Source organism: Oncorhynchus gorbuscha, linkage group LG10 (genome assembly GCF_021184085.1).
Source record: "Oncorhynchus gorbuscha isolate QuinsamMale2020 ecotype Even-year linkage group LG10, OgorEven_v1.0, whole genome shotgun sequence".
Lineage (NCBI taxonomy): Eukaryota > Metazoa > Chordata > Actinopteri > Salmoniformes > Salmonidae > Oncorhynchus > Oncorhynchus gorbuscha.
The window spans coordinates 45009607-45022668 of record NC_060182.1 but is presented as its reverse complement, the minus strand read 5'-3'; the positions used below and the strand labels follow the sequence as shown (position 1 = coordinate 45022668).

At 44.9% G+C, this 13062-nt stretch overlaps 1 protein-coding gene across 2 annotated transcripts in view; it reads left to right on the top strand.

The window, feature by feature from the left end:
* Positions 1-13062, top strand: part of LOC124045183 (multiple epidermal growth factor-like domains protein 6) — a 181720-nt gene that overhangs the window by 99359 nt on the left and 69299 nt on the right. For both annotated transcript variants that reach the window (XM_046364436.1, XM_046364435.1), the window contains 11 exons: positions 5453-5575; positions 5670-5792; positions 6099-6239; positions 6412-6534; positions 6881-7003; positions 7247-7420; positions 7634-7765; positions 9472-9600; positions 9784-9912; positions 10298-10432; positions 10751-10885. In XM_046364436.1, coding sequence (XP_046220392.1) covers positions 5453-5575; positions 5670-5792; positions 6099-6239; positions 6412-6534; positions 6881-7003; positions 7247-7420; positions 7634-7765; positions 9472-9600; positions 9784-9912; positions 10298-10432; positions 10751-10885 — 1467 coding nt within the window. The remainder of the gene's footprint in view (positions 1-5452; positions 5576-5669; positions 5793-6098; positions 6240-6411; positions 6535-6880; positions 7004-7246; positions 7421-7633; positions 7766-9471; positions 9601-9783; positions 9913-10297; positions 10433-10750; positions 10886-13062) is intronic.

Here is a 13062-nt window from a genome sequence, read left to right as displayed (position 1 = left end):
ATCCGACTCCATAAAGATTATTTAGCAATATGCAAGCACACTATAGTTGAGTTACAGTAATAGGCCATTAAGAAATGTCTGAGAATGGAATTCTAAATACAATTATTATTGAATTACTTTGAAAAAACAATGATAACATTATACAAGACATCATATCCTGAAATGCCATGCCCCAAAAGTCCATGGGGTGGAGAGAGAAAGAAAGAGAAAGAAAGAGAGAGATTGTATCTCACCACTGCAGTGTTGACCAATAGTATTACTGTCACGTTAACCTCCAATCAGATATCAGACTTGCATGATGTCACCTCTGCTTCTCAGAGGTGAGACAATGGGGTTTGGAGACATAATACAGAGAATGCTGATTTCCTAAAATTACACAAAGGAAATGATTGCATACAGTTGATAAGAAGAGTCACTTTGGGGGCTGCCCTACAACAACGCTGGTGATGCTAGCTGATGCGAACTGATGCTGAGCCATGCGGCACAAACCTATTTTTCTTAGTTTTTCATGACAGGGAATAACAAAATGCTTACTGTGCTGTGTTGGCTGCATTTGCTGTATTGGCTGTGCTTCAACAGTTCATTTTCTGCCTGTTTGATCTGTCGTGGGGCCAAAGAAATCTAATGTCATTCTATGACTATAAATCCATCCTGGTGTTTAACTTACCAGCTCCACTATGTTTTCTCCAACAAAGCCCATGAAAACCATGAACAAATACCGCAGCCTAATAAAAGTAACACATTAAACAAACTCAATTGCACTTGTGGCCATTGTTGTTTCCAATGCCCATTTTGGTATGAGCCCCTAAAGGAGTTTGGCAGCCTTGGCCTGTGGTGAATTTGAAATGCAATAAAACACAATTATGTCTTCTTAAAGGCTGCAGACTGCACCGATTCTGTCCATTTTAACTTGCTAGCTTGTGTTAATGACCACTTGCCCAAGCTCTAGCGCCCAGATTTCCTCCTGCTACAGACACAGTAGATGGAGTATACATTTTATAGTCCAGGCAATATGTGCCAAATCTTTGGAGATATGTTCACTTTTTCATTAAAAGCTTGAAACTTGGTACACTTGTACAGTTTGGGGCCCTGAAAATGTTCAGATGGAGGCATCGCAAAAACACCTCCCGGCGGCTGTGGTGGACATTCCGCCATAAACAAACAATGCATTGTGCGTCATATCTTATGAACCAAACATGTTAACACAGAAAATATGATGTATACCTCTCTATGTTGATGGTCAAAGATTACAGTAATGCCATGCACAACATAAAAAATGCCCCCTGGTATCCATGGTGGCCATTTTGCTACTCCGCCATAAGCGGACAGTGTATTCTTCCCGTCATATCTGCTGAACTATTCATAATAACACAGAAAAGGTCTGCACCAATGTTTTGATGGTCAAGGATTACAATTGTGCTATGTACAACATCATAAATAGTTCCGATTATTATAAAATGGTGGACTGCCACTGGGCGAAAAAGCATCCATATCAGGGGATATCTTTACATTACACATTTTTAATATTCTAAAGAATACAGACCATTTCCAAAGCAATTTTGGAGTTTGGTGGATATACACTACATCCTGACAAATTCTAAATTCAGATGTGACTTTTAGACATACATTTTATTAGGTACACCACCCTGTTCATGAAAATGGTTCGCTCCTACAGACAGTGAGTCACGTGGTATACAAAGCAAGCAGACGGACATGGAGGCATTCAGTTACTGTTAGATTGAACGTTAGAATGGGCAAAATGAGTGACCTAAGGGACTTTGAGCGTGTTATGATCATCGGTACCAGGAGCGCTGGTTCCAGTATCTCAGAAACGGCCGGCCTCCTGGGCTCTTCACGCACGACAGTGTCTAGAAGAAGAATGGTGTGACAAACCAAAAACATCCAGTCGGTGGCAGTACTGTGGGTGAAAACAACTCGTGGATGAGGGGTCGAAGGAGAATGGCAAGAATCATGCAAGCTAACAGGCAGCCCACAAACAGGCAAATAACAGCGCAGTACAACAGTGGTGTGCAGAACGGCATCGAGCAACGCACAACTCGCCGGTTCTTGTCACCGATGGGCTATTGCAGCAGACGACCCCACCGGATTCCAGCAGAATCTTTCTTGCTCGTACCTTAGCATGGTGTCAATGATGATACATTTTCAGTAAAGCAGAATAAAAAATGATTCATTCCACATTGCCCCCAAACTAAGCTTAACCTAAAGTATAATATTTCTCAAAAAATAGTTAAATCAAATTTTCAAATCAACAACAGAAATAATATTATAAGGTGTACATAAAATCAAATCTAATTTTATTTGGCACATGCACATGGTTAGCAGATGTTAATGCGAGTGTAGCGAAATGCTTGTGCTTCTAGTTCCGACAGTACAGTAATATCTAACAAGTAATCTAACCTAACAATTTCACAACAACTACATTATACACACAAGTGTAAAGGAATGAATAAGAATATGTACATAAAAATATATGAATGAGTGATGGCCGAACGGCAAGATGCAGTAGATGGTATAGAGTACAGTATATACATATGAGATGAGTAATGTAGGGTATGTAAACATTATATAAAGTGCCCATTGTTTAAAGTGGCTAGTGATACATTTATTACATACATTTTTCCATTATTAAAGTGGCTAGAGTTGAGTCAGTATGTTGGCAGCAGCCACTCAATGTTAGTGATGGCTGTTAAACAGTCTGATGTCCTTGAGATAGAAGCTGTTTTTCAGTCTCTCGGTCCCAGCTTTGATCCACCTGTACTGACCTCGCCTTCTGGATGATAGCGGGGTGAAGAGGCAGTGGCTCAGGTGGTTGTTGTCCTTGATGATATTTTTGGTCTTCCTGTGACATCGGGTGGTGTAGGTGTCCTGGAGGGCAGGTAGTTTGCTCCCGGTGATGCGTTATGCAGACCTCACTACCCTCTGGAGAGCCTTACGGTTGTGGGCAGAGCAGTTGCCATACCAGGCGGTGATACAGCCCGACAGGATGCTTTCGATTGTGCATCTGTAAAAGTTTGAGTGTTCTCGGTTACAAGCCGAATTTCTTCAGCCTCCTGAGGTTGAAGAGGCGCTGCTGCGCCTTCTTCACCACGCTGTCTGTGTTGGGTGGACCATTCCAGTTTGTCTGTGATATGTACGCCGAGGAACTTAAAACTTTCCACGCTCTTCACTACTGTCCCATCGATGTGGATAGGGGGGTGCTCCCTCTGCTTTTTCCTGAAGTCCACGGTCATCTCCTTAGTGTTGTTGACGTTGAGTATTTTCCTGACACCACACTCCAAGGGCCCTCACCTCCTCCCTGTAGGCCGTCTCGTCGTTGTTGGTAAATCAAGCCTACCACTGTAGTGTCGTCTGCAAACTTGATGATTGAGTTGGAGTTATGCATGGCCACGCAGTCATGGATGAACAGGGAATACAGGAGAGGGCTGAGAATGCACCCTTGTGAGGCCTCAGTGTTGAGGATCAGCGGGGTGGAGATGTTGTTACCTACCCTCACCACCTGGGGGCGGCCCATCAGGACGTCCAGGACCCAGTTGCACAGGGCGGGGTCGAGACCCAGGGTCTCGAGCTTGATGACGAGCTTGGAGGGCACTGTGGTGTTAAATGCTGAGCGGTAGTCGATGAACAGCATTCTTAAATAGGTTTTCCTCTTGTCCAGATGGGTTAGGGTAGTGTGCAGTGTGATTGCGATTGCGTCGTCTGTGGACCTATTGGGGCGGTAAGCAAATTGGAGTGGGTCTAGGGTGTCAGATAGGGTGGAGTTGATATGGTCCTTGACTAGTCTCTCAAACCACTTCATGATGACGGAAGTGAGTGCTACGGAAGTGAGTGCTACATTTACATTGGGCAGTTAGCCTAGTGGGCCAGTAACCAAAAGGTTGCTGGATCGAATCCCCGAGCTGACAAGGTGAAAATCTGTCATTCTGCTCCTGAGAAAGGCAATTAACCCACTGTTCCCCGGATGCTGACGATGTTGATTATGGCAGTCCCCCCCCACACCTCTCTGATTCAGAGGGTTAAATGCAGAAGACACATTTCAGTTGAAGGCAGTTCAACAGTTGTACAACTGACTAGGTATCTCATTGGATTTCTTTCCATTGTTTACCACAGCAATCCACCATTATATAATAATCTGAACTGTTTGATGTTTTACGGGATATCATTTTATTCATTGACCATCAACACATAGTTGTAAACATCACCTTCTGTGATATCATGATATCATTCAGTAGATATGACGGAAAATACATTGTCCGGCTATGGCGGAATAGCAAAATGACTGCCACTGCCTCTAGGTAGCGATTTGATGTTGTGCATAGTACCATTGTAATCCTTGACCACCAAAACATAGGGGTAAACATCACCTTCTCTGTCATAGCATGCTTGGTTCAGGAGATAGGAGAAATAAATACCTTATTTGCAGGTGTTTTTCCGATGCCTCCATATCTAAATGTTCAGGGCCCCAAACTGGTACAAGTTTACAAAGTAAACAGAATTTTCACAAATCCCCTGCACTATGAGCTTAGCTGAACTACACAGCTGTGCTGTAGTGGTTGGCTTCAGATATCGTGGCTGGCAGTCCTCAGTCCTTACCCAAAGGCCATTGGCAGCCTGGATCCTTACTTCTGAATTAAACTTCAGATGGTTCTTATTGTGGTCGACACGTTGATCTCAGATACAACATGTTGTATTTTATATATCAAGACACATGTAATATTGTTGGAATTTTACATTTAAACATCAAAAGACAAAAAAGCCCTGAGAGAAATGTCAATTATGTTTACAATCCAATTGGATTGAAGTGATATTTAAATGGTTTTGATAAAATAGAGGGGAAAATACAATTATAGTAATTTATGAGGTTATAAAGCAGAACTTGCAGCTGTTGGGAAGTGTGAACTGTAATAACAAAAAATAAATAAATTACTGTCCACTTTGGCGAGCTTTGAAATTCCTCTAGTCTTGTATCCGACTGCGAGGTCCTTGACAGTGACCGGTTGGCTTGGCGAGACTTGCCATTGGCTTGGCGACCTCTGACCATTGGTCTGTCTGGCCAGCAGACTGACTGGCCAATACACATTAACTGAGTCTTACCAGTGGCTCACTGTTGCCTTGGTTACCAAAGCACCATCCAAGAGCGCAATGCATGAAATAATTATACCTAGGGTGGATTTCAAACAAACAAGTAGCTACCAAGAAATAAAGGAAAAGGCACTTGATTCCTAATACGTGTAGCCACTTGGAAATTCACCTCTCAGGGGTCCAGACATGGAAGTAATTATGGCCATATCTGCAGGGAGAAAGTATCCAGACTCCCATTTAACCCGATTACCCTCTTACTCCCTCAAATCCACAAGGGAGAATGTGTTTGTGTGTGTGTTTCTGTCTGTGTGTACGTACATTATTGTACTCATTCTGTGTTACTGTGTTCCAGTGAGAAACCCGTGTGCAGACAGAAATGGAGGCTGTGTGCACACCTGTAGAAATGAAGGAGGACGATCTCAGTGTGACTGTCGTCCTGGATATACACTGGCACAGGATGGCAAAAACTGTGAAGGTCAACTTCCGAATTGACTATGCTTCTAGGGATTAGTCTATTGGGGGTAATGGTGATTACAATGATTTAAGGTGTGTGTGTGTGTGTGTCTCAGACATCGACGAGTGTGAGACAGGCCAAACTCCCTGTGCCCACGGTTGCCATAACACCCAGGGTTCCTTTACCTGTGTCTGTAACCCAGCATACAAGTTGGGTGCCAACGGCAGGAAATGCTATCGTAAGTCAACTTTCATTCACTCTCAGTCAACTCCCATTTACTCACTGAGACATTACCAATTATCCGTGATGTCAAAATAGCATTACACATTTACACTTTTATTATAGCATTTTTACTGGCATGAATCATCATCCATATTCCCCTTTAGGCATGTTGGAGTTTAGAGTAAAATACAACAAAGGCTATTACAAATGTTTTGGTCAGACTAAAACATTAGCGCCACAAGAAAAAGGGATTATTTGCAAGAAAAGATTGTGTATATGTTTGTCTTGGAACAACAGGTGTCCACATTTGTCTCTCCTTTAGGTATCGAGATGGAGATTGTGAACGGCGGTTGTGAGACTGCCAACGGAGGCTGTTCCCAAAAGTGCCAACACTCCGCCCTCGGACCTGTCTGTAGCTGTAACCATGGTTACCATCTGGACGATGACCTCATGACTTGTGTGGGTGAGCAAAGAGCAGTTTGGAGAATAATATAATCAGTTTTGATCGATATGGAGCGATTTTAGTGCCAATCATTTTGAATTTGGCATGAATTCAAAACGATTGAACTGACAAATGATTGGCACTAAAGTCCCTTCATAGACAGACTTGTCAACAATGACCGTGTGTGTTTTAGACTTGGATGAGTGTGAGACGGGAAGCTCGTGCTGCGAGCAGGACTGTACGAACTATCCCGGGGGTTATGAATGCTACTGCGGGGCTGGCTACCGTCTCAACTCGGATGGGTGTGGCTGTGATGGTATGGTCCATTTAGCAGGATAACCTCCTTGATCAAATGCTATCAAAAATGATCTATCTACACAATGGGTCGACTTCCTGTTTACAGAATAAAAGTCAGCTTGTTCTCCCTGATGTAGGCATGCCTCAAGGGACGGGGTAAATTGGAAGAAAATAATTGTAGTCTTGGCAGATTTAAGTTCTGTTGTTGATGTCTGTAAGCATGAAGACACCCTTTGCTTACAATGATGTAATCTCTCTGAGCCTTATTAGTGTGTTTGCTGCAGCTTGAACGCTACAATCGCGGCAAGCACATAGAATTTCTTCAGGAAATGTACCATTTCTAGTTTTGGTTGTTGATGTTGCAGATGTGGATGAGTGTCTGGTAGGCAACGGAGGCTGTGACCATACCTGCCAGAACACAGCCGGCTCCTTCCAGTGCTACTGTCGCCTCGGACACCGGCTAAACGAGAACCGTCTCTCCTGTATTGGTAAGTGGATTGAAAATGAATCCTGTCTGGGCGGTAGTCAGGTCAAAATAATACTTAGGGCCAGAGGTTTATCCTGACTTGACCAAAACTCTGGGCCTTGGTGGTAGGCTATGCCAGGCGGTAGACGTTATCGGCTGTAACTAGGCCTCAGAGTTGATTCAAGTGGCGTGCTAAAGTGGATATTAGAATGGAGACTAAGTGTGCAGAGACAGAGACAATGACTGTTCTACTTTCTCCCTCCAGCCCTGGAGCGGGCAGTAGAGCTGTTGGAGTGGAGCGGCCGCATCGCGGTGAAGCTCCCTCCACCCCAGTTCACCCTGCTGAATGACAACTTCCAGCCGCTGGAGCGCTATGACGACTATGAGGAGGACGGCCTGGGAGAGCTCCGGGCCCAGAGCACCCTCACCAAGACCTTTGGTATACATACACCTGTAGCAACACCCACATAAGGCATATATAAGACTGTTGTAATAACCAGATAAGGAAGTCGTAACACAGATGTAAGCAGCTTATAAACAGCTTGTTTGCACATTTTTTTTAGATTGTAAAAACAATGTCAAAATTGGCTTTACTCCTTTACTATATATATATATTGTACCTCATCTTCCTCTTCCTGCTCTTCCTCACCAGTGTGTTTAAACGAAACGTTTGGCCATGACTGCAGCCTGACGTGTGACGACTGCTCCAACGGTGGTGTGTGTGACCTGGAGGAGGGACGTTGTGACTGCCCTGATGGGTGGACAGGCCTTGTCTGCAACCAGAGTGAGTCTCTTCTGCACCTGATGTCATGCAGAGAGAACAAAATATACACTATATGTACAAAAGTATGTGGACTGCCCTTCAAATTTGTGAATTTGACTATTTCAGCCACACCCGATGCTGACATGTGTATAAAATCAAGCACACCGCCATGCAATCTCCATAGACAAACATTGGTAGTAGAATGGCCTTACTGAAGAGCTACGTGACATTCAACGTGGCACCGTCATAGGATGCCACCTTTCCAACAAGTCAGTTTGTAAAATTTCTGCCCTGCTACAGCTGCCCCAGGCAACTGTAAGTGCTGTTATTATGAAGTGGAAACGTCTAGGAGCAACAACGGCTCAGTCACAAAGTGGTAGGGCACACCAGCACACAGAACGGGACCGCCGAGTGCAAAAGTGCGTAGCACATAAGAATCGTCCGTCCTCGGTTGTAACACTCACTACTGAGTTCCAAACTGCCTCTGGAAGCATTGTCAGCACAAGAAATGCTCGTCAGGAGCTTCATGAAATGGGTGAAATGGGATCACCATGCACAATGCCAAGCTTCGGCTGGAGTGGTGTAAAGCTCGCCGCCATTGGATTCTGTAGCAGTGGAAACGTGTTCTCTGGAGTGATAAATCACGCTTCACTTTCTGGCGGAGGTCGACGGACGACTCATAGCGAATGCATAGTGCCAACTGTAAAGTTTGGTGGAGTAAGAATAATGGTCTGGGTCTGTTTTTTTGTGGTTTGGATTAGGCCCTTTAGTTCCAGTGAAGGGAAATGACATTCTAGATGATTCTGTGCTTCCAACTTTGTGGCAACAGTTTGGTGAAGGACCCTTCCTGTTTCAGCATGACAATGCCCCCATGCACAAAGCGAGATCCATATAGAAATGGTTTGTCGAAATTGGTGTGGAAGAACTTGACTGGCCTGCACAGAGCCCTGACCTCAACCCCATCAAACACCTTTGTGATGAATTGGAACACCGACTGCGAGCCAGGCCTAATCGCCCAACATCAGTGCCAGACCTCACTAATGCTCTTGTGGCTGAATGGAAGCAAGTCCCCACAGCAATGTTATAACATCTAATGGAAAGCCTTCCCAGAAGAGTGAAGGCTGTTATAGCCGCAAAGGGGGGACCAACTCCATATTAATGCCCATGATTTTGTAATGAGATGTTTGACAAGCAGTTGTCCACATACTTTTGGTCATGTGGTGTATCAAAACATTAAAATGGTTTAATCCTCAAAGTCACAGGTGTTATTGAGAACCTGCTGTAGTCATCAAACCTATATGGAGTTAACCCATTCCTGGGTGAAGCTACCGATGTAGGATCATAATTCAACCAGTGTTGCCATAGCAGCATAATCTTGCAGCAACAGGATTTGAACATTTAGTCCATAATGTGGCTTGATCGGTGGTGGGGCTATTAGCTGGAAAAAAGTAGAGCACATGAAAGTACAATACTGTTAGTATAACCGCATGTTAGTGTGGGTTTTCAGTGAATTTATGTAAATCCTGAAGCACAGCTGCATTTACTGTGGCTCAAATTAAGATCCTGCATCTGTATATATGTTAGAAGGGAATTTTACATTATGTCAGACATAATCATCCAACAGAAATGGCCTATTTTGATGACGTATCCAGCTTTGATTGAGAGATTTAACACCATACATGTGTCTATGCTTCTCTCACCCTCTCTCTCTCCTTCCCTCTGCTCAGCTTGTCTAGAGGGCACATTTGGCAGGAACTGCCTCTTCAGCTGTAAGTGTAAGAATGGTGCCACCTGTGACCCTGTGAGCGGGCACTGTCGCTGCCCACCTGGAGTCAGTGGGGATCTGTGCCAGGATGGTGAGTTGGCACACATTAATGTTATCATGCAGACCTGGATCAAAATAACATTGTTTTCTCTTTAAATGGTACATATGATTTGGCTTACCTAGCATTTGAATTATCCCAAAAGTGCAAATACCAATATCGGTGCACATTATAATGTACTCTCTACTCTTCTCTCTGTGTCTCTTTGCTCCATAGGCTGTCCTAGCGGTCTGTATGGGAAACTTTGCAATAAGAAGTGTAACTGTGCCAATAACGGGCGCTGCCATCGGACCTACGGAGCCTGCCTGTGTGACCCTGGGCTCTATGGGCGTTTCTGTCACCTACGTGAGTGGCGTGACATCTCACTGACTCTCTACTTTCTGTTTCCTTTCGGTCATACATTCACTCCCTGTAGCCATTTATTTCAATTGCCAGATGCAGTGGTAACCTCAAGGAAAGACTCATTCCTTGTACGTCAGGATCATACTGTGATCGGGGGCTGTCAAGCGTCTCAGAGGATTGCTGATCAAGGATCAGGTCCCCTCTGTCCATGTAATGTTATTCAATGTGATCTAAATGACTAAACTGTTCATACATCATAACCCCAACAATGAGATTCTTTATCAATGCGGGCCCTGGACCACTTGCCCTGCACATCCATGTACACAGTCAGTGCCTGCAGTCAGGCCTGCAGTCCGGTTTAACCCTTTGGTGTGCCATCTCTACCCAGCGTGTCCTAAGTGGGCATACGGCCCTGGCTGCTCGGAGGAGTGCCAGTGTTTCCAACAGAACACCCTGGAGTGCCACCGCCGCCATGGCTCCTGTGTCTGCAAACCAGGCTACCAGGGCAAGAACTGCCAGGAGGGTCAGTGGTTCAGGAGATGTTCTGCATGCACCCACACACACATAAGCATGGACACACACACACACACACACACACACACACACACACACACACACACACACACACACACACACACACACACACACACACACACACACACACACACACACACACACACACACACACACACACACACACACACACACACACACACACACACACACACACACACACACACACACACACAGGAATGGTTCTATCTGGCTTAATCTGGGTCTGGGAAACTGTCCCTAAATGTGTAACCAGCACTTTTAACCCACGTTTGCGCCTCTTCTCTAGAATGTGACAGAGGATACTATGGCCTTGCCTGCAAGAGGACATGTGGGTGTCCATCAGGGGTACCCTGTGATCGTGTGACAGGGGAGTGTCTGCGCCAGTGCCCGCCTGGTTTCCATGGGGACAACTGTGACCTAGGTGGGTACAGTGCATGGCGTGCCAGCCCAGACCAACGCAGAATAGTACTTCATTGTCCAATTATTGGAAACAGAAATGGGTATTTACACTGAACTAAAATATAAATGCAAAGTGTTGGTCCCCAATTTGTAAGTCGCTCTGGATAAGAGCGTCTGCTAAATGACTTAAATGTAAATGTAAATGTAAATGTTTCATAAGCTGAAATGAAAGATACCAGAAATGTTCCATATGCACAAAAAACATAGTGAGTGTTTTTGGGGACAAGCCGGATTTATTCAACCTCCTGAGGTTGAAGAGGCGCTGTTGTGCCTTCTTCACCACGCTGTCTGCATTTCAGTTTGTCTGTGATATGTATAACGAGGAACCTAAAACGTTCCACATTCCCCACTACTGTCGATGTGGATAGGGGTGTGCTCCCTCTACTGTTTCCTGAAGTCCACGATCATCTCCTTTGTTTTGTTGACGTTGAGTGTGAGATTTGTCCAGATGGGTTAGGGCAGTGTGCAGTGTGATTGCGATTGCGTCGTCTGTGGACCTATTGGGGCGGTAAGCAAATTGGAGTGGGTCTAGGGTGTCAGGGAGGGTGGAGGTAATATGATCCTTGACTAGTCTCTCAAAACACTTCATGCTCTGAGGATGGGATGCCGTCTGGGCCGGCACCCTTGCGAGGGTTAACATGTTTAAATGTTTTACTCATGTTGGCTGCGGTGAAGGAGAGTCCGCAGGTTTTGGTAGTGGGCTGTGTTGGTGGCACTGTATTGTCCTCAAAGCGAGCAAAGAAGTTGTTTAGTTTGTCTGGGAGCAAGACATTGGGGTCTGTGACGGGGCTGGTTTACCTTTTGTAGTCCATGATTGACTGTATACCCTGCCACATTCCTCTCGTGTCTGAGCCATTGAATTGCGACTCTACTTTGTCTCCATACTTACGCTTAGCTTGTTTGATTGCCTTGCGGAGGGAATAGCTACACTGTTTGTATTCGGTCATGATTCCGGTCGCCCTGCTCTGATTAAAGCAGTGGTTCGCGTTTTCAGTTTTGCGCGAATGCCATCAATCCACGGTTTCTGGTTGGGGACGGATTTAATAGTTGTTGTTGGTACAACATCACTGATGCACTTGCTAATCAACTCGCTCACCGAATCAGTGTATACATCAATGTTGTTGTTCGACGCTGTCCGGAAGGTATCCCAGTCCACGTGATCGAAGCAATCTTGAAGCGTGGAATTAGTTTCTGTCTATAGGCTGCGAGCAGCAAAATGGTTAGAGTAACAATGATCCAGAATTTTCCCAGACCGGGTCGCGCATTCAATTTGCAGATAAACTTTTGCCTCAGGATATGAGGTTTCCAGTTTACATAGAGTCCAATTAAGTTCTTTCAGGGCTGTCTAGGTGTCTGCTTGGGGGGGATGTACACGACTGTGATTATAGTCAAAGATAATTCCCTTGGTAGATAATGCGGTCTGCATTTGATTGTAAGGAATTCTAGGTCAGGTGAACAAAAGGATTTTAGTTCCTGTATGTTGTTATGATTACACCATGTCTCGTTAATCATAAGGCATACACCCCGCTCTTCTTCTTACCAGAGAGATGTTTGTTTCTGTCGGCGCGATGCGTGAAGAAACCAGGTGGCTCTACCGACTCTGATAAAGTATCCCGAGTGAGCCATGTTTCCGTGAAACAGAGAATGTTACAAACTCTGATGTCTCTCTGGAAGCAACCCTTGCTCGGATTTCATCTAAATTGTTGTCAAGAGACTGGATGTTGGCTAGTAGTATTCTCGCTAGCGGTGGGCGATGTGCCCGTTAATGAGCCTGACCAGAAGACCGCTCTGCCCCTTCTGCGGTGCCTTTGTTTTGGGTCGCCTGTTGGTATCCGAACCATTGTCCTGGGTGGTGGACCAAACAGAGAATCCGCTTTGGGAAAGTCGTATTCCTGGTCGTAACGTTGGTAAGTTAACGTTGCTCTTATATCCAATAGTTCTTCCCGGCTGTTTGTAATAAGACTTAATTAAGATGTCCTGGTGTAACAGTGTAAGAAATAATACATTAAAAAACAATATACTGCGTAGTTTCCTAAGAACGCGAAGCGAGGCGATCATCACTGTCGACGCCGACAGTCGGCGCATGTTTTGGATGCTCTGGATGGACGAGTACAACAGCGTATTCCAGTTCCCGCCAAT